Genomic DNA, 21057 nt, shown 5'->3' on the forward strand with positions numbered 1-21057 from the left:
GTTCCTTGCTATAGGAGAGCCTTTGAAAGTGGATTCAACGAACAGGCTCCATCCTACATCTATTATACCCACACTTGCTTAGGAAAGACCACCTCTGGGATATATACAGAGAAGAACTTGTTTCTTTATGGAGGAAGGGCAAGGGTAAATACAGAGAGAGAGAGAGAGAGAGAGAGAGAGAGAGAGAGAGAGAGAGAGAGAGAAGGAATTTCTCTAGGGCAAAAAAGAAAAAGCTGGTCCCCAAAGGTACCACCATTCTCTTTCTAACCTTGATTTTAGAAAACTTGCCATTGTAATTCCTTCCCTATTCTTGGAAATATATGCAAATCTTTTTTAAGTCTACCTAAGCTTCTAGCCAGCTTTTCAACCCTGCTATGTCTTACTAGAGGACCCTAGAGCCATCTCTTTGAAATGCAACTATCAAAAAAGATAGTGTCCCAGTCTTCCAGGTACAGTGGGAAGATAGGAGTCTAACTCCTTTGGGTGTCTAGATCCAGATTACAAACCCACTTCCCATCATAAAGATACTGAGTTTTGTTTTCCTTTGAAACAAAAGCAAAAAGCAAATGTGGGTGGTGGTGCTAATCACTAGGTGATTCAAGATAAACTATGTTTACAAAACAGGCTGTCTAGGCCTCTTATTTGAGGCACAGTTCTCTGATCGGGCCTGCCTATTTGCATAACTAATTTGCGTGGCTCCTGTTTGTGTGGTAGAGACCACGTGCACAGAACTCACGCTAACCTCCCAGAACTGTTGACTACTGTAAGCACAGTGTGCCTTCATGTGGTATCAATTGCATGGAGGCAACTGTGTGTAAAAGGGCTTCTAAACACAGAGCCACTTGCTCCTTGGTCCATTAGCCTGCTATTTTAGGCAGTGTACTGATTATTCTTCGCTATGGAGCATAAATTCAATTCCTAGGGTAAGATACTATTTATCACATCCACAAGGCGCAGAACAAAACGGAAACAGAACAGATACCTAATCAGTATTGATGACAAACAGAGTGCCACAGAACCCATGAAAGAAACACTTCATGAGAACTTGTCCGAGAGTATTTCTTCTTTGCCTGTCCTCTCTTCTTTAAGAATTTCTTTTTAAAATCTACTGTTTTAATTTTTACTAGTGTGTGTGTGGGGGGGGGGATACAAATACCATTTTGTACCAGTGAACAAATTAAGAAGTTTATCTAAGCTTGATGGCAGGTTCATTCTCCACAATATTCCACATAACATGTGCCCAGAGCAAACAAGATCTGCTAGCTATGAGTATGCATTCCTTTATTGACAAGGCACTTAGCCCTTCCACTTTTAATCATCAAGATAAAGGAGATCTTGTCCATCCTGATTAGGTAAATATTTATTACATGTATTAAAATCTCACCAGGTTCTTAAATACCAGCAATTCATTATCTGTTCAACAAATGTACTATAAGCAGTTATTAGGTATTCAGTACTATGCTACTATGAGCAATATAAGTATGAATGAAATACCGATCCTCCATTCATATAACACCATCTATGAGGGAAAGATACTGCATAAATAAGTAAGTGAATCAAACTCAAGATATAATGGTCCATCATTTGCCATGCAGGCAATTATTTCGAAAGAGTGATTCGTGTGGGTTGGGGAGGTCATGAGAAATCAGTCCTAGTTATTAACTCCTAATTCCTATTCATTTGACCTCTTGTGTGCTGAGAGTTTGTTTGTCCTCTAACAAATAAAGCTTGCCTGAAGATAAGAGGGTGCAGACAGCCACTAGTTAACCATAGAGACCAAGCCGTGGTGGCACACACCTTTAATCCCAGCACTTGGGAGGTTCAAGGCCACACTGGGTTAGATGAGATTTAACCAGTCTAAAGAGGGAAACAAACCTCACACCTTTGAGCCCGACAATTGGCCTCTCAGGGCTTTAACCCCAGCACTAGGGAGGTGGAGACAAGAAGTGATCTGACTGGGTGGAGAGAGGAATGTGAGGTAGAAGGAAACAGAAGCTCAACCCCTTTCAGTTTGATGATTCTGTACAGGTAAAAAGTCTCTCTAGTGACTGGTTCCTCCTCTACTTCCTTGATCTTTCAGCATTTACCCTGATATCTGACTCTAGGTTTTTGTTATTAGATCAATTAGAATTCGCGCTGCACTCATACAAGTTATACACCTTGGCAGGTGAGTAGCTGGCCTCTCTGTGAAGTGTGTGATTTCTTTCCTATGGACTGGACAGGACAGTCTGATGCTAACAAAATGAACAGATAAGTACCGAGCTCTACAAATGTAAATCCCAAGGACCCAGCGCAGCACCTCACGTGGACACTAACAACATTGCTTCGTCTATGCTCAGACTTACCCGGCTTTGCTGCATTTTGTGAAATATCATTAAGTACCGTTTGTAAAGACAACGCATGAATAAACCACAGTAATAATACCAGCATACAGTACCAATCCGGCTTCAGAAAAGGAAGGTGCTTAGTAGTTTTAAACCTTCCCCATTCCTGCCACTTTTAGATTTGGTATGAGCCCTTCCATCTCCTCTCTCACAGCTCACCACAGGTTTACCATTAAGTTTAATGGAACTTACCTATTCCATTAAAAGTCCGTGTCTGCTGTATCTGCTAGCCCTAACATGAGGGCAAAATACAAGAAGTGGACTCACACTTCTTGGCCCTTTTTGGTAAAGTTTTATGTTCTGATATTATTCGTTCTATACACCACACACTTTATTGATCTTTACACCTTACAGTCTCATTTCTAATCTTAAGGAGAAACCTTACAGCAACTTAAATTTAGGATTGAACTCTACCAGGGAACTTCATTGATATCCTTATGTTCACTTTTGCCTGTGCTTTCTAGACGTTTTAATTACACTGAGGTTTTCAGATGTTTTCTTGGTCTATGAGATAATATATTTCTCTGTTAAATGGTTCATTTCCTGAGTCGAGTCAGTAGATGTTCTAATGATGAACTGGAGTCGCCTTTGCGAAAGGACTGTCACAATTCATCTTTTAAATAATAGTGAGTAAAACACTCACATCTACTTCAGAGTTTGTATTTTACTTCCAGTACTGGGCTAATATGCAAATGCTCCTCCTTATGGAACCAACACACTATTGGTTACCTACCGAACTGGTACTGGTTTTTCCAGCTTCGCATAGTGAACTTGAGAGCCTTTCCCTTAGCCTTTCTCATCCCACTGCCATGGAAATATATTTACATACTCCAGAAGGGTGATGCACTGCAAAGGTGCACTTTGCTTTGATAAAAACTGATTCTATTTAATCCGTTAACATCAAGCGTCTATGGGCAACTGCTGTCTTCCAGGGAATTTTTCCACCTCATCTCCATTTCATTTTTATCACACAGATTACACTTTCAGCCTGTCTTCTTCCCTGCCATAAACACCATGGGTGATACATTTCCCTCCAAATAGATCCCTCTAGTTTGTGTTGTTTTTACGCTACTTCTCCACTTAGGTTTTTCGTGTTTTGTTCTTGTTTTCAAGTATAATTGCTCATGAGCCTGAAGATATATAGATGTGGTTTTTCAAAAAGGATCCAGATAATGAGACCATTTCACTTATCAACACAATACCTTCCTTAAAATGCCCATAAAGTGATGGTTTTCTGAAAGTCATCCACTTAGCAATAGTTCATTTTTGATAACTCCCTCGTGCATCATTGATAAGAGTGTGTTATAACCCGGTGAGGGTTAATCTTGACTGCCAGCTGAATTGGACTGAGAAACATTTGACTGATTAGTGGCCCACACCTCTGAGAGCGTCTGCAGTGGTTCCTCAAGAGATAATCATGTCCTGGTTTTCGGAGGGGGTAGGAGTGGAAGGAGGACACTGGGGACAGGCCTTTGTGGGTTATCCCTTACCCTTAACTTTCTCCTCTGCCTCCTGGCTGCCATAATGGAAACTGTTCTGTTCCTCCATGCTCCTTCTGCCATGGCAGTCTGAACTATCTGAAACCTAAGCCAAAATAAATATTTTCTCAAGTCATTTCCACGAAGCATTGGGTTGTAATGATGAAACGGAACTGATACAAACCCCTCGGTGAATTAAATTAGCAATTTGCTTTTATAAATATTGACATAGCTGTAACAGCTTTATTCGGCCATGTTATCAAATATATCTTTTATTTTCCTGCTTGTGAGAGGGCTTCACTGTGTTAGGACAGGTGTAAGTCAAATGTGGCTTTCTCCTGCCTCAGATCCCCAAGTGTTGAAATCACAGGCATATGCTACCATATCCAGGTTTGAAAAGAAAATTCTTTCTTCCTCAATTTACTATAATCTGTGGAGATGCACATTTCCCTACTAATATTGTACTTGGTGCTTATAATGTGTGTTAGATATGAATACTGTTCTCTTCCAAATGTTCTAGAACAGTGGATCTCAACCTGTGGGTCGTAACCTTTTTGGGGGTCACATATCAGATTATGATTTATAACAGTAGCAAAATTACAGTTCTGAAGTAGCAATGAAAATAATTTTGTGGTTGGGGGTCAGGACAACATGGAACTATTAGAGAGTCGCAGCATTTGTAAGGTTGGGGACCGCTGTCCTAGAAGACTCTTGGAAGCTTTCTTTCTTCTGGACTTTATATTAGAATATTTTTAACCTTATGCATTGTCTTGTTTATTAACTTTCTTTTCCAAAATGTTTTTTATTTATGTGTCTGTGGAAAATCACAAGCAGCATTATCAAATATGTTTTCAGAGATCCAGAGATACTAATCCTCTACATGATCCCACTTTGCCTAATCAACTGATAAACATAATTATTTTTTTCATTTTAGGTAATACTGTCTGCTCAATTCTTGAATTCTTTCATTCCTTCAACACATTCATACTTGTACTAAGGGGGAGAACCATGTATATTTAACAGAACTTATTTATATTTAGTATCTTGTGCTCTCTGTGTGTGCAGCGGAAAGGACTTTCTCTGCAGTCTTTTCTTTTGAGTGTCACTCACAATGGCTAACTTTATCTGTGTGTTATGAGAATTTATCTTCTTTGAAGATGGATTAGGAGTTTTTGAAGACTGGGCATAAAGTTCAGTACGAATCTGAGTTTGCCTCTGCCAGGTCCCTTGAGGTATTGCTGAGATAGGACAACTTTAAATTAGATTTTTTTTTTTTTTGCTGAGCTTAAAGAGGCTACATAGGTAATATAAATTCTGACCCAAAGTCCACATAAGGATAGGATCCTGGTTAGAAAATTTCCAGGTACATTCTGTTCTTCAGAGGCATGGGGGTTGGGTGCGTGGATGTGGTCCTCTGTGCTACCCAGAGCCAAGGCTAAGCTAGTCAATTTTTCTGGCCATGGGCCAGTGTTCTCCTCATTCATCCAGCAAGAGGATCAAACATTAAGGACTACCAGCTCCTTGTCAAGGTCTCTGCCTTAGTTAGGGTTTCTATTGCTGTGATGAACACCGTGACCAAATGGCAGGTTGTGGAGGAAAGGGCTTATTTGGCTTGTACTTCAGCCCTGCTGTTCATCATTCAAGGAAGGTCAGAAACTCAAACAGGGCAGGATCCAGAAGGCAGGAATTGATGCAGAGGCCACGGAGGGGAGCTGCTCACTGGCTTGCTTTCCATGGCTTGCTCAACCTGCTTTCTTATAGGACCCAGGACCAGCAAGCCATGGATAGCACCACACCATGAACTGCCTCCCTCATCAATCGCTAAGTAAGAAAACGCCTTCCAAATGGATCTCATGTAGGTATTTCCTCAACTGATGCTCCTTCCCCTGATGGCTCTAGCTAGTGTCAAGATGACACACAAAACCATCCAGTACAGTCTCCTTTGTAGTCTTCCAGCTAGCAGAATGAAGTTTTTGTCTTTCACCCTTGGCTGGTCTTTCAAAGTCCAAACCCCAGGCTTTAGCTACAAATAAATTGCTATACAATCCTGTTGCTGGGTTAGTGTGAATTTGATAATTCTTTATATGTGTCCTTTAAAAAAAATCCCTTAACAGATGGAATATGTATTTTAAAATATTTTATCCATCACTTTAATTACTTTTAGTTTGCTGTATTTCTGGAAACAAGACCATTTTTAAAACGGTAATTAAATGAAATAATTCTAGATAAATGAGTGACAGTCACTTTCTTCCCAAGTTCTTAGTGCTCATCTAATTGACAGGGGTCTGGCTTTTCATTTCAGTGAAAACATAAGACAGTAAGAACTGTGTTCACCCAAAATTGCTATTTATAATAAAAGGCAACACGTCTTGGAAGTCAGAACAGAGATGAAAGATGGGCAGCTCCTTGGAGAAAGGAGCATAGATAAACTTTTTTTCCTCTTTGTGCTGCCTTATCACAGAAAGACTCTGGCCAAAGCACCACTTCAATATACTTTCTTGGTTTTGCTATAAATTCATGGCCCAATTCAAAGCCAAATTCCTTATTAAGTATATTCAATTCCAGCTGGAGAAAAGAGAAAAATAAGAGTAAGAGACAAACGGCATTTACTGTGACAGCGCGAGGTTTAAATGTTCTTATTATTGCATTGGTAGTCACTCTGCTCCTGCCATGTGTGATTGTTCTAGGCACCTGGAGCTGTAACTAAACAAAGCCATATAATGGAACAGGGAAGCTTCAGTGAGGTAGGGATGGAAGGGGCAGGTAGAAGGAATATAAGGAGGGATAACTTACAGTAAAGTTATTTGGCAGAGCCATACAAAAAGCCTCCTCTATGGAAGCTTCCTAAAATATATGCAGTACATATGTAAATGGAGTTTAAATAATGGTGCTATCCTGTAATAGAGGGGCAATCCTCTCCCAGTTAACATACGCTAAACACTAGTGCTAGCTATGGGATGCCTCCTTACCAGATGATTGTCAGTGGGGTACCACAGAAAAAAACCCTAAAAAATTAGTTATTTCTATTGCCCTTTGTGATTGTTCAGAACTTGATAGTAAGACCTTATTGCTGAAGATACTGTATATTTGAATCATAGAACATAGAGAAATCAAGCTAGTACCAACCTGGAAACTCCATTCCTGTTGGTTAGCTTTCATGCAAGGTTTATGCAAGGGAGAAAAGTAATCAACAGTCTTACCAAGCATGAACTTTGCAAACTACAAGAGCAATAGATCTGGCAAGACAGACTTACTGATGCAATGGTGGTACAGATGTTACAGGCATAACCAAGCACTATTCCACTATCGATCGGATTGAAAGACCATTCCACATGATGCCACTAACTGCCCCCCACCAAAAAAAAAATCTATGACTTGCTAGGTTATACACCCCAGGGAAGAATACTATTATTCTACAAAATGGACATAATAAACTGCCCCTATATTCTTATTAGTATACCCATATATTAGTACATCTTTCAGAACTCATTAAAGAAGTTTTCTTTGCAATAAATGGTAATTAATACAGACAGCCATAATTGCTCAACATGCACAGAATAAGAAACTGTTCTCAGTCCTAAATGGGACATCTATATTTTATTCCCTCTGACCCCAAGGCTCAGTGACAGTGCAGAAGAGGAGGCATGAAGATTTTAAGAGGCAGTGGTAGTGGATGTCTGCAAAAAACACTATCTGCTGGGCATGACTGGGACATTGCATACATGATCTCACAGCAGCCATGACTGCTCACACAAGATCAAGCTAGACAAAATCCCAGCATGAGTGAGAGAGAAGCTCATGGACTTCCACCCCTAACCAAGGGGCTATTACCAGGTGATGGTCAGTGGAGGGTGGAGTGGTATCTACAGGGATGTGGTATCATAGAAGCTACCCATGCTCTGATACACCTCTATGTACACCCAGGTACATAGCAGAAGAACTATAGAACTCAGTGACTTTAAAAAAAAAAACACAAAACAAAGCACATGAAGTTGGGAAGGAAGAGTGGTCCAGGGAACAGGGCATGAATTATAGGGTAAAGAATGGAAATAGATTTGATCAATACACATAATATGCATGTATAAAATTATCAATAAAAGGAAAATAAAATGTGTAAATGAGTATGTAAAGGAAAGAATATAGCATATCTGAAAATAAAATAACTACATATATGTCCTTCATTATCATCACCTTAAAAACAGATACTAATAACTCTATTATGACTGTAATGCTTGTTTTTTCTTTCTACACAAGGGAAATATGTGTTAATGGACTTCAAGTTTTCAATGCAATTTTCACTGCTTAATGACATTTTCAAGATTCTATTCATCTACAATGTGACACTTCTCAGCTCTCGTCCAGTCACAAGTACAGAGGTAACGCTCTATAATCCACATTAGCTTTCCAATAAATCAATCAATTTAGGTTGTACAGTGTTTTAATTTAGCTTCTATTTTCTTCACTGGTAATTCTCAAGTTTCATACCCACAACCAGCCAGGGCCCAGAATAAAAGATTTAACAGAAGCTTTAGCGTGGTAGCTGTTGAGTAAGTGTTCTGATACATTTTCACACTATAAACATTTAATGAGTCTGGTTCCCAGCAGAATATTTACTACACCCATTTATTTCCTAGTAGTATATTTGCAGGAGCAAAATAGAGCAAAGGTTATTTCAGATCCTCCACCAATATAGCTCCCTGTAAATAATATAAAGTGCAACCATTTAACTCACAGAATTATTGGTAAAAGGTTAAATGTTCAGTAAATTCTGTCTCATCTAGTTCAGACTGCTTTGGCAATTATTTGTAACTTGGATATACTTTTTTCAGGCATTTTGTTCTGAAGCCTATCTTTGACTACAGGTAAATTTCAGCTACTAAGACAGAATTATGTTCTCGGGAAAATATGTTAGATCTTTTCCTGCTTGTTCAGAAGTAAATGGGCCATACAAGGGGTCTGTTCTTGAAAAGACCCTTCCCCAGGCTCTCGCCTTTCCAACCTCTGCATTCACCTCAAACTGAAGTGAGAAACCAAGTATGTCTCAGTGGAGGACCAATTTGGAAAACTTTGGAGATAAACTTTGTGGGAATGTCTCTGAACACAGATCTGTTTAACACTTTGGAAAAATGAGCTATACAATTCCACCTGCCCGTTCCTCTGGAAAGTTCCACCTCATTACAAGAAGCACTTTCCAAATAGAGACTATTGCTACTTAATGGCCCACGGACAGTGTTTAATCCAACAGGAAGACTTAGTTACATTTATAACTTTTCTGATGATTCATATAGAGTAAGAACCTTAGCATACATTATGCTGAATTTTGATGGAGCACATTAAGTTCTATCTAGGAAAACTCAATACAAGCGCATCTACAAATTCTTCTGAAATTAGAACAGCTAGACCCATTCCCCGGCTGTTCCTATCCACTAGCTTCCTGATGAAAAATATACACAGCTTATTTTCTGTGAAGCAAATACAAAATTTTCAATGATGACATTGTAATAATCAAGTGAATAATTTGTGTCAAATGTTTAGCCAGAAGGGCTGGAGAAGCAGCTCAGCAGTTAGAAGAGCTTGAGCAAGCATGAGGACCAGAGTTCAAATCCCAGCATCTAATTAACAAGCCGAGCATCTAACACACACTAGTAACCCCAATTCCACTCTGAGAGGATCAGAGACAAGAAGATCCATTATATTTGCCGATTTCAAGTCTAGCCAAGAAAATAAGGTTTAGGGAGAGCTTCTGCCTCAAAGGAATAGTGAAGACTGGTATAGGAGACTCCAGATGCTCTCTGCTGGCCTTTGTGCATACACACACACACACACACACACACACACACACACACATACATACACGTATGTATGTATGTATATGTGTATACCCCTGCACATCTAAATAAATACATACTTAAAACATAAATATGTATAAGTAAATCTCAAAACATTTTAGTCATCTAGAAATATTTTATTTTTACTTTAAAGCTTGGATTCATTTAGGAAAAAACAAACAAGAAAAAAACTCTCAATCCAAAGGATGAGAGTTTATGTCTCAAGACATCTGCCAAGTAATAGCTACAGATTACTAACCATCTAAATAAAGATATTGTATAAATTGTATATGCATTCAAGAGTGGAACATATGTAAACCCCCATTTTTATTTTAACAGGGGAGCAAAGTAGAGAGTGGAATACAGCAGTTTTCTTTTGGATGCAACTATCTGGAAGGAAAATAGGTATGAGGAGGGCAAACTACATTTTTATTGTCCATGCCAAATGGTATATATAATATGTATAATCAATCACATATATATATTCAACTTGGGGCATCTCTCTGAAAGCCTACTTCCTAGCTACTAGACAACCAAGTACCATGGGCAGGTGATTTTCCATGCCCACTGCTGCAGTATAGCAAACATGCCCACATGTCAGGCCTAGGATTTGCACATTAAGACCAAGTTACCATTTGTCTGCAGATGCCCTGATTTCCCACAGTGGGTAAGCTTGCATCTTCAGAGATGACCTCTATGAAAAGGCGCACATCAAAGCAGACAGACAGGTCAAGATCCTGTGTTGCGAGAGAAACCAGGATCTTTTCAACAGTTCCTTTGACAGTATTCCTTGTTTTCGAAGGAAGTCAAGAAACCAACCCTCCTAAGCAGAAAAGCACACACAGTCTATGTCACATGGCAAACCACATACAGTCTAGTTACACTCTAGGTCACATTCTAAACCCAAGCACTGGCGTGGGGTGCCAGTAAAGGCAACCTGTGAAATGTTAAAAACAGCCCAGTCAAGGTTGAAGGCCTCCAACTCAACTCCCCTCTTCACTGTCAAAGTCCATTAGTCGAAGTCGAAGCTTACAAGGGGTGAAAACAGCAGGAGCCAGCAGACAGGGGCAGGAATCAAGGACATTGAACAGCTGGTTCACTTGAGAATGGCAGTGATTCCTCAGGTCACAGCCACTGGTGACTGAGATAAAATCCCTCTAAGAACATGCGTGTGACTTACAGACTGCTTTGGGGATGCTAACAGTATCATTGAGAACATTAGGTGATCAGAGTGACAAGGTTTCAACAGACGTGATGTATTTTAGACAGGACTGTGTGTGGAAGGGGCAAGAACAAGACACGCATGACTAGGACTTCCCATGGCCTCTAATGGCTCCTTCCTCCAGTAAATAAACATTCATGTGTTTAACAGTGGTCACGCCATTCCCCTTGCTACCTGGTATAAAATAATTGATCAACTCCCCAAAGTTTTTCGAACTACTATTGAGTTTCCCATGTATTTTGGTCCCCAAGTTTTATGTTGTTTATTTAGAGTCTAACACGTTACTGGTATCTAGCTGCTGTCTTCTGGTATCTGTGACTGGTCCCAGGAAAGGAGATTTTCAATCTTAAAAACCAGGACATCAAGATAAGCATATAACACACAAGATGATAGTGTGTTCTTTGCAGAGAGCGAACACTGGATGATGGGAGATTAGTAGTTTCTATTCACTTTTTTTAACCTATCAGGGAAGAGTTCCTAAACTCTGCATATAACTAGGAATTTTATGGATTTTCACATGGATATAAAAATATACAATAATACAGCTAATAATATTGTATTAGAAGTGAAGAGTCTGTTTAAAGGCATGTAGCTAAAGGGAAAGCAAGCAATCAAACTTAGTAGTATTAGTTATCTAATAAATTTACTATGAAATTAAGAGCCATACAGACATTATGTAAGTTGTGCTGATTTTTAAGCCATCAGTAAGATCTTAGTCACTTTAATTACAAATATCTTTTTCATTGTGGAAAAATCTGTTTCCAAATAGTCTCCATAATGATATTAAGGCTGAATATTTACTATGCATTGCTCTGAACAACCATACCTGTACTATGAATTCATTTTAATCTGATAACTCCGTGCTGTTGCTGCTGGACACTTGTAAGCAGGACAGAGGTCCATAAATATTGTTGCCAAGGTCACAAACATAGCAAGTGCCACAGCTGAACTATAAACCCAAGAATGAAGGCTCTAAATTTTTATCTTTAAACCTCACACCATATTAACTCCCACTAAGAAGTCTCCGTGTTGGACTAGGATAGTCAGTGCTCACTGATATCGTACTTGAAGGCCTGGTAAATCCCTCAACTTGCTCAAAATTGGGTTTCTCATCCGCTTATGACCAGGTTTTACCCTCAGCCCTCCTGTGGTTAATGAAAACCTCTTCTACAGAGCTACTCAATTAAACTTTAAAATTAACTATCCATGCTATATAAGATGTATGAGAGCTCCTTCCCCTTCCAAGCAGAGCCTACAGTCCAATCGTGGACGAGTCCTGCTGACTCCGGAGTTTATGACCTACGTTCACCAACTGAAAGACGCAGAAAGGCCTGTATATTTCAGCCTAGTAAGGCACACTCTGAAAACCAATGCTCTCTAAGTATCAATTGTCAGTCGGCCCAGCCTTTGTAGATCTGTTCCCCAGGCAAACTTCATTCCGTCTCTCGGCTGCCCAGATATTAACTCCTAATAGCATCTCAGATCATGAACCTTGTTGCTAAAGGACTCAGAGTGTGATGCCTGCTACGATTCCTCCCTTTGCTCATGTCCCACACATCTATCCATCCATTCTATTATTATCTAGCTGATTCCTACTTACAAAGTTGAGCCTTGCTGCGGATGTCGTGACCATAAGCGGGGGTGGTGCGTGTAAGGGGTAAGGTGAGCTCAGGTTCCTACCATAGTCTCCCGCCTGGTTCCCAGCTTCTCACCTTATTTACATTGACTTTGTGATCATGTGGTGTTAACATGGTTCCTGTAAGGCATGAGTTTCAGTGTGTTAAAGCCTTATAGAGTCCCAGTTTCTCAGAGGAAAGGCCTGCACGGCCGTCTGCTGCCTGGTCCCATTGGCTCTGTACCCTGGTCCGTGAGCGTCCCCTGTTGCTGACGCCACCCAGGTTCCTGGCTTCTATGACGTCACAAACACAGGGGCCGTGGCGTTCCTACGTTCTCGATCTCCATCTGCTCCTGGCTTAAACTCCTCAAATCTTTAAGGGTACCTCACCCCTTTTTACTATGATATGCGATTTGGTTATTTATAATGACTTGTGTGCTTTTTGCCTACAAGCTCTCGCTAAAATATAAGCCCTTGTCAGAGGCAGTGACGGGATATATTTCTGGAGCACATACAACGGTGCTGATAAATTTCATACAGTAAATAAATCCTCCACTTTAGAAGTTGATCTACATAAAATAAAAATCTTCACTTGAATCTCAGGCAATTCCCATTGAAAGGCTTCACTGGCGGAGGAATGCTAAGTGCGCTGATAGGAAATCTTGCTGTCAATTCGCAGAAAGGCCCAAGAAGGTCATTGAGACTGATTAGAGCTTGATAAAAGTCGGTTCTCTAAACTCCCACTTATAAACCGGAAGTCTGCTTCTGCTTACTTGTACTGAGACATTTAGTCACATTTTGGTTCTCTCCACTTACCTCCAGCTCATCAAGAGCACTCCCCAGGGTTGCCCCCTGACGTTCGGAAGTCGCCAGCACGCTGGGGATGCCTTGGGAAGCATTTGAAATGACATCAAGAGCGTTCTGAATCTCTTCACAGACTGTGTCCTTGCTGGCTTTGAGCGAAGCAACATCGGAATGTTCCAAACAAGCTGAACAGATGGAATGCAAGAGCGGGGAGTTCTCCTTCAAAGTGGCCCGCGCCCCTGCAATTTCATCCCTCTGGGCTGGAGATTTTAAGTCCTGAAAAGAAGGGGATAAAAAACACTCTTACTCTTTATCATAGAAAGAAGACATATTACCTGGATGCTCCCTTGGGGCAAGAGGGGCAGCATGAGCAAGATGCAGGTGCTAAGCAGTCTGCTGGAGTAAACAAGGACCTGGGGAGTCTGTACAGTCCTGCAGATTCTGAAGTCCTACGATAGGAGAGGAAGCAGTTCACAGGTAAAGGTCACAATGGTGGAGAGATGTCACTGGTCAGCCATATATGTTGACTTAGTTTGATTTCTATTACTGCTATTAAATACTATGACAAATCAACTTAAAGAAAAAAATGTAGGTTTTTTTTTTTTCTTCTCTTTGGGAGTCTGCCACCCAGCACCCAAATAAATACACAGAGACTTATTCTTACTTATGAATGCCCGGCCTTAGCTTGGCTTGCTTCATGCCAACTTTTCTAACTTAAATTATCCCATTTCTCTCTAACTACATTATGACTCTGGGCTTTTTGCCTTTCTTTATTTTATATATCTTACTTTTCTTCTTATTGCATAGCTGGATAGCTGGTTGTGTGGCCGGGTGGCTGGAATCCTTCTCTCCTTCTCCTTTCTCATGCCTCCCTTTCTCTTTTTAGATTTCGCCTATTTATTCTCTCTGCCTGCCAGCCCCGCCTATCCTTTTTCTGCTCAGCTCGTGGCTGTTCAACTCTTTATTAGACCAATCAGGTGTCTAGGCAGGCAAGGTACCAGCTTTACAACTTAGAATGCAGCACATCTTTGCATCATTAAACAAATGTCCCACAATGTAAACAAATGTAGCGCACCTTCAACTAATCTCCCACAACAGAAGAAACAATTTTTTGGGCTCAAAATTCCAGGTTCCTATTCATCATTACAGGGAAATCAACGGAACAGAAACACAAGGCAGACACTCACATACACCCATGGTCAAAAGCGGACAGCACTGAACTAACGCGTACATGCCAGTATTCAGCTCTCTTCCCCTACTCTCTGAGAGTTAGAAATGCCCTCTCTAGGGAATGGTGCCACCCACAGTGGGTAGGTTTTCCCTCCAAAATAACATAATGACAGTTCCCCCACAGATGTGCCCACAGGCCAGCCTAGACAACACTTCACTGAGGCTTCCTGTCCAGGTGAGTCTGGTGTGTCAGGTGGTAACTAAAGCTAGTCATCACATCCATAAGCTCACTAAGAACTCTGTCACATTATTAAGTGCATCATCAGGCATCTTGAATTACTAATATTCTGTTAACCTAATTTTCATAGATAGCAATATTTGCATTTAGCTTTTCACTAAAATAACCCAAGTGAATTAAAAACACTAAATTAAAGTTTTCACCATTCAACTACCTTTTTCTATTGCAGAAATGCTAATGAATCTCTTCTACATTTTTTTCCTTGATATTTACCCAACAAATAGTTGCTACGTACTTAGTATATACTAACCCTTCTGTTAGAATTCAGGAGTACAGCTATGAGCAACCCCGCCAGACCCTTGATCTCGGGAAGATCATGTTAGTGGACAGGAAATTTCTTGACAAATTATAAACTAGGCAAACATAGAAATAAATCAGTTTCGAGCAATGAAAATACGAATGAAACAAGATGTAAAAGATTATATATAGCAAGTGAAGTATAAAAGTGCCTTAGTGTGGGCAGACAGCAAGGCTATTTCTGTGGATACAACAGTTTGAAGTAATTCTCACTGGAGACTATCACAGACAGAGAAGAGATGCTAAATAATGATTAAATGGCTGGTTGAAACTGCTCAGGATGCAGTGAAAAAAATTGTCAAGCACTACCTTAACCAAGTGATGAAGGCTAGCTAATGTTATCAATGGTGTCATTGCTCACAAACGATACTGCACATTATATACTGAATGTGCCAAATATCCTCATGGATAGATGACCATGGTTCTTCTAAATTAAAGCCTACTGTAGGTGTTAGTGGTTACTTTAACTGATGATACTATGGGTTCATAGGCTGTCTGTTTTTCCTTACTCCAAACCAGTTCAAAATACTTATTCAGTATCAAGGTCAAGTGGGGATGTCCCTGGATAGATAGGTGTACAGAATTCAGCTTCTCAAGGACTGACACTTATTTAATATCTTTTATAAATGTGTCAGATAAAAAAGCACTCACAGGATTTCCAAGCCTAAGAGGCATTAAATGCTTCCAGCTGATGAAGAAACTCACAGATGGGATTATAAAGAAAAGAGAAGACCTTACACATCTATACAAGCTGGTAGAAAGAGTAACATACAAATTTTAACCCCGGCAAAGAAAATGAAGTATATGTAGAGATTTTAAAGAGCACATAACATAAAAACAGGATGCTCTAAGCTATCTGTCAATTTAATCATTCAACCAACAATTATTGAGCCTATGTTATGCATCAAGTACTATGTTGATTAAGGGCTGGGAATGTCAAGAGAAAGTTCTCAAACCAAAAGTATAGACAAACAAAGAAATTTTATAGAAATTGAGGGTTGGAGAGGTAGCTCAGCTCTTAGGAGCAGTTGTTGCTCTTGCAGAGGACCCAGGTTCAGTTCCCAGCACCAACATGGTGGCAAACAACCTGCAATTCCCACTACAGGAAGATCTGCTGCCCTTTTCTGGCCTCTGTGATCACTACATGAATGTGATAAATATACACGCATGCAGGCAAACATTTATCCGTATAAAATAACTATTTTTTTAAATTATGTAGGAACTAAAATAAAGTTACAGTATAAAGGAAAATCCTCATCTTAAAGGGGGTTAAAACTACTCTATCAGTTAATTTATTTATGCTTTTGATGGCATAAATGATAAATAAATTAGCATATATCCAAGGTCTACAATATGCTGCACACACAACACACATCATGTAATAATTTCTACAATTAAATTCATTAGCACCACACTCACTATACCTAATCACCTCATATGTGTATATTGTGTGATTACTTAATATGCATTCTCCTAGTTCATTCCAAGCAATACATTATTACCAGTTATCACTACCATACTGTAATTAGATACCCAGAACTTATACATCTTAAAACTATAATTTGTATCCCTTAATTAATTTTTTCTCATTTACTTCATGCCCCACTCCTAGCATTCAGCATGAAACACTCTTCTAAATTTTAGACTTCTTTTAGAATACATACAAAAAAATGAGATTATCATGTATTTGCTTTTTTCTGTCTGTGATCTTGCCCAGCACAGTGTCCTCCAGGTTCATCCACGCTATTGCAAATACACGAGTTCAGAACAAAGTGAATCTTAGCCGTTCTGTAAACAGTGCAGAACAAAACACTAAACAAAGGAAACAATGACTGTGACAGCGGGAAGCACAGAACAGGGAGGAATGTGCAGGCTACGAGGCTAGGGTGGGTGGCTCTACAAACAGAGGAAACAGGAGCAGCAAGGTAACAAGTGCACCTGGGAAAATCAGCAGGAGACACCTCCCATGTTAGGCTAAAGAACTCTAAAAGCAACAAGATCACTTGGATATTTCGAAGATGTCTTTGGCGGTAGCCGTATGAATAGACTGATGTAAGGATGACATTGCAGCCAGGGAGGCCAGGCAATAGCCCAGCTGCAGGTGAGGAACAATGAGTGTCTAACGCTGGACAGGATCATAGGCTAAAGCAGGAAGATGTTGTGGGATACTTGTACATTGTGTGAAAATGTATTGCTGTGATTGGTGAAATAAAGAACTGAACGGCCAATAGCTACGCAGGAGAGAATAGGCGGGACTTCCAGGGACTATGGGAAGAGGAAAGGAAGATTCACCAGGAAAATGCGGGGGGGGGGGGGGCATGCAGTATGGAAATGAGGAAACGAGTCCCATGGCAGGACATAGATTTAAAAATATGGATTAATTTAAGTTAGCAGAGCTAGTTGGAAACTAGCTTTCATAATTGGTAGTAAGTCTCCATTTGTGGGCTGGCGGTCCCAGCCAGAAAGTACTACTATGGGAAGGAGCCATGCAACCCTGATGAGGTGAAAACCCTAAGACACTGGGAGTAGGAGGTATTCACCAGTGTCTAGAAAATGGCTTCAGTGATTGTAAACATAAAAAGGCATTCACCAAGATGCAAATGCAGTGAGAAGAATGTGTTTGTGAGAAATAGGTGAACTGCATTTGTAGTGGATCAGATGTAAGGTTAGAACCGTTTATAAGTGAAAACGCACTCCACAGTGAGGATGTAAGCTCAGACACAGAGATCTGTCAGTCATCTGCTCTTCCTTGAAGGTCCATGCTATGTGTGAAGGCAGCAGCAACTTCAGACAGTATGAAGGCCACACTGAGAAAGGGAACCTGGAACCAAGCACTGTCCCTTGAATACGTCAATGATATTATGTGCTAGTCCCAAAAGACAAATATGGAACATGTTCAAATTGCCAAAATGGATATCAGAAAAGACTCAACTTAAAACATTTTACATTTTAAAAATTAAAAAAAATCAATAACAGAGAGTATAGAACAAGAATTAAACTGTTGATAATAATTCTTTTCATAAGAAGCACTTTAGAAATACAGAATGACTTTTCTATTGTGTAAGTTAAAGGTATGTCTGCCCACCCTTAAGAAGAAAGATTTATATTGAAGAATCCATCATTTAAAAATGCCTAGAAGCTATGAATGTGCTAGGCCACATATTAACAGATTTCTTTACCAAATCTGCAAAACTAGATTAAGGAAGTAGCTTTTCAAATTTGATGAAACAAATCAAAAATATCTGTCAACACTGTTGTCTCCCCCAGTTCATTGTCATTCATTATATGCATGAAAGGCATATAATTTATTATTTTGAATCCCATTATCTAGCAACACAAGGCAAATGAGTTTAATGCAATTTTGTTGTAGAAACAAAAGACCAATAAGCTAAAAGTAAGTCAGATATGGACTGGAGAGATGGAACAGTGGTTAAGAGCATGGGTTACTCTTTTAAAGGACTCAATTCAGTTCCCGGCATTCACATGGTGGCTCACCACCCTCTGTAACTCCAGTACAGGAGATCCAGTGACTTCCTCTGTTCTCTGTAGGTACCACACCATGCAGATAAATCACTCATACACATAAAATAAAAGCAAATAAAGCTTTTAAAACAAAATTAGACAAAGATATACTTCAAAGGGAAATAGAGAATTTGGATATCATTATTATTACTCCAAGAAATCTAAATTAGAGAAAATATCATTCAATCTAGAGAAATGAAGAACTACAGAAAGTTAAACTACAACTATCTCCACACTAAATCCTAGTGAAACCATCGGTACAACTACTTTGGAAAGCTGCCTTATAGACCCACCTGGAACTGAGTGTGCGCACGTCCCACTAAGCTATCCTACCCTCGGGGGAGATGAGGCACACGTATGGAAATGTGCTCATATGTTCATCAAAAGACACAAAGATATTCGCTGCAGGCTGTTCCCAAGAGTTCTAAACTGGAAACATAGTAATGAGAATCAACAGAATGTGCTCCATGCAGGAGAGTGAGAAACCCCACACAGGGCATGTGTTGTTTGATTCTAGCTATATAAAGTTTGACTCTGACAACACGAATTCGGAGGAAGAATCAGAATGGTGATTACTCTGAAGGAGTGATCAGGGGAGAAATCTAACTCTGGTAATTCTGTTTCCTTTCCTAGGCTCTAGATATGCCGGGGTCTGCTGCAAGTCTTTACTGAGCTACATACTTTTGAGCTGGGTAAGCTACATACGTTTTTCTGAATGACAGCTGTAATTTAGTTATTTTAAGTTGATATAAGGGCTGACAAGATGGGTGAGTGGGTAAAGGCTCTTGCCAAAGGCCCTTGCCACCAAGTCTAATGACATGAGTTTGATCCCCAGGACCTGCGAGATCCCAAGGGCCTGCGAGGTAGAACAGATTCCCACAAATTATCTTCTGATTGCCACACTTACACACACACACACACACACACACACACACACACAATACATTGATAAGTGTAATAAAATTGTGAGATGACTTAAAGCTGAAGGAAGCCATTGTACTAGTATCTGTGCCATGTGCTGTCTCTTAGCAGTTAACACCGATACAAAGTCACCCCAGGACCACCCCTGTTGAGTGCATTCCTCTTGTTACCGGGGTGATAAGAAAGCTGAATACATAGTCCGCTTTCTGCCTGGTTAAAGGAATTGTATTTGAAAAAGGAAAAAAAAAATCTGACTACTTGAAAATAAACACAAAAAGAGGAAGTTGCTGTGAGCTGGCTGTCAGAAAGGCCAGAGCCACAGAGTCTACACAGAGACTGGTTCTGCACGCCCTGGGACAAAGCTGCAAGCTGTCCCAGAGTCTCGGAGAATAGTCTCTGCTAAGCTGCGTTCCTGCCCGTGGAGCCTCAGCAGATACTCTGCTCAGCAAAGCAGAGCTACATGCAAATGCCCATGTTTTTCTTCCTGGCATTCAAATGAATCTTCAGAAGCTAATAAAACCACTCTAGTAATTGAGAGGAAAGGGGCTAAGAAAGAGCAGTGTTTGTTTTCTGGAGATTAGGAAGGCGTGTCGCAAGAAAGCCTTGTGCTCTTTGCTATTTGGATTCTCCGTGGGGTTGGCTTCTCTCCCCAACCTTCCCTCTGCCAAGATGCCACATGCTGACTATTTTATTGGTCACTAGGCAGCTTCATGTTCTATTGGAAGACAAAACAGTGTAAATGCCTGCTGATGTCAGTGTTTTTCTCCAACATAAATCAGGAGATGGGAATACTGGACCATGACTGACCTGAGCGACAGAAGATATTGAACAAGAACAGATGGCAGAGAAAAGAAAATTATGAAGAAAACAGAGATCCTGGGATCTTATGATCAAGACATCGTTAGGTAGCAGAGAGAGACATCCACTGCTAGCCCATTATATTTTGCTTTAAAAGGTCGAACTCAGTAAAGAGGAGAATAAAAGCAATGATCATATTCAAATAGGCAAAGGGAAAATCACTGGGTAATTGCTATGGGAAACGCTCTTGGACACTGTAAAGATTTGTCACTCATATTGGTTTAATAAAACACTGATTGGCCAGTAGTCTGGCAGGATATAGAGGTGAGGTGACCAGACCAGGAGAATTCTGGAAAGAGGAAAGGCAGGTACAGTAACCAGTCAGATGCAGAGGAAGCAAGATAAGAATGCCTCGCTGATCAAAAGTACCAAGTCACAAAACTAAACACAGATAAGAATTATGGGTTAATTTAAGCTGTAAGAGCTAGCTAATAATAATCCTGAGATAATAGGCCAAACAATTTATAATTAACATAAGCCTCTATGTGTTTCGTTGGGGCTGAATGGTTTTGGGACTAGGTGGGACAGAAACTTCCATCTACAGGTAATTGTATTAAGTGAATCTCCAAAGCATATATTGGGCCGTTAACATATACCTTGGGTAACTGAAAGACACAAGGCTAAATGCTAACGACTTCAAATAAATCACCTACATAAACA

General features: G+C 40.1%; 1 protein-coding gene across 1 annotated transcript in view; it reads right to left on the reverse strand.

Annotated features, from left to right (window-relative positions):
- The window catches only part of Ctnna3 (catenin alpha 3), a 1347523-nt gene that overhangs the window by 1064859 nt on the left and 261607 nt on the right, over positions 1 to 21057 (reverse strand). Inside the window, exon 6 of the mRNA XM_041655198.1 lies at positions 13344 to 13607. Within this exon, the coding sequence (XP_041511132.1) occupies positions 13344 to 13607 (264 nt within the window). The remainder of the gene's footprint in view (positions 1 to 13343; positions 13608 to 21057) is intronic.

This window comes from Microtus oregoni, unplaced genomic scaffold, assembly GCF_018167655.1.
Source record: "Microtus oregoni isolate MIOR12 unplaced genomic scaffold, Mior012 000007F_ref0000211, whole genome shotgun sequence".
Classification (NCBI taxonomy): domain Eukaryota; kingdom Metazoa; phylum Chordata; class Mammalia; order Rodentia; family Cricetidae; genus Microtus; species Microtus oregoni.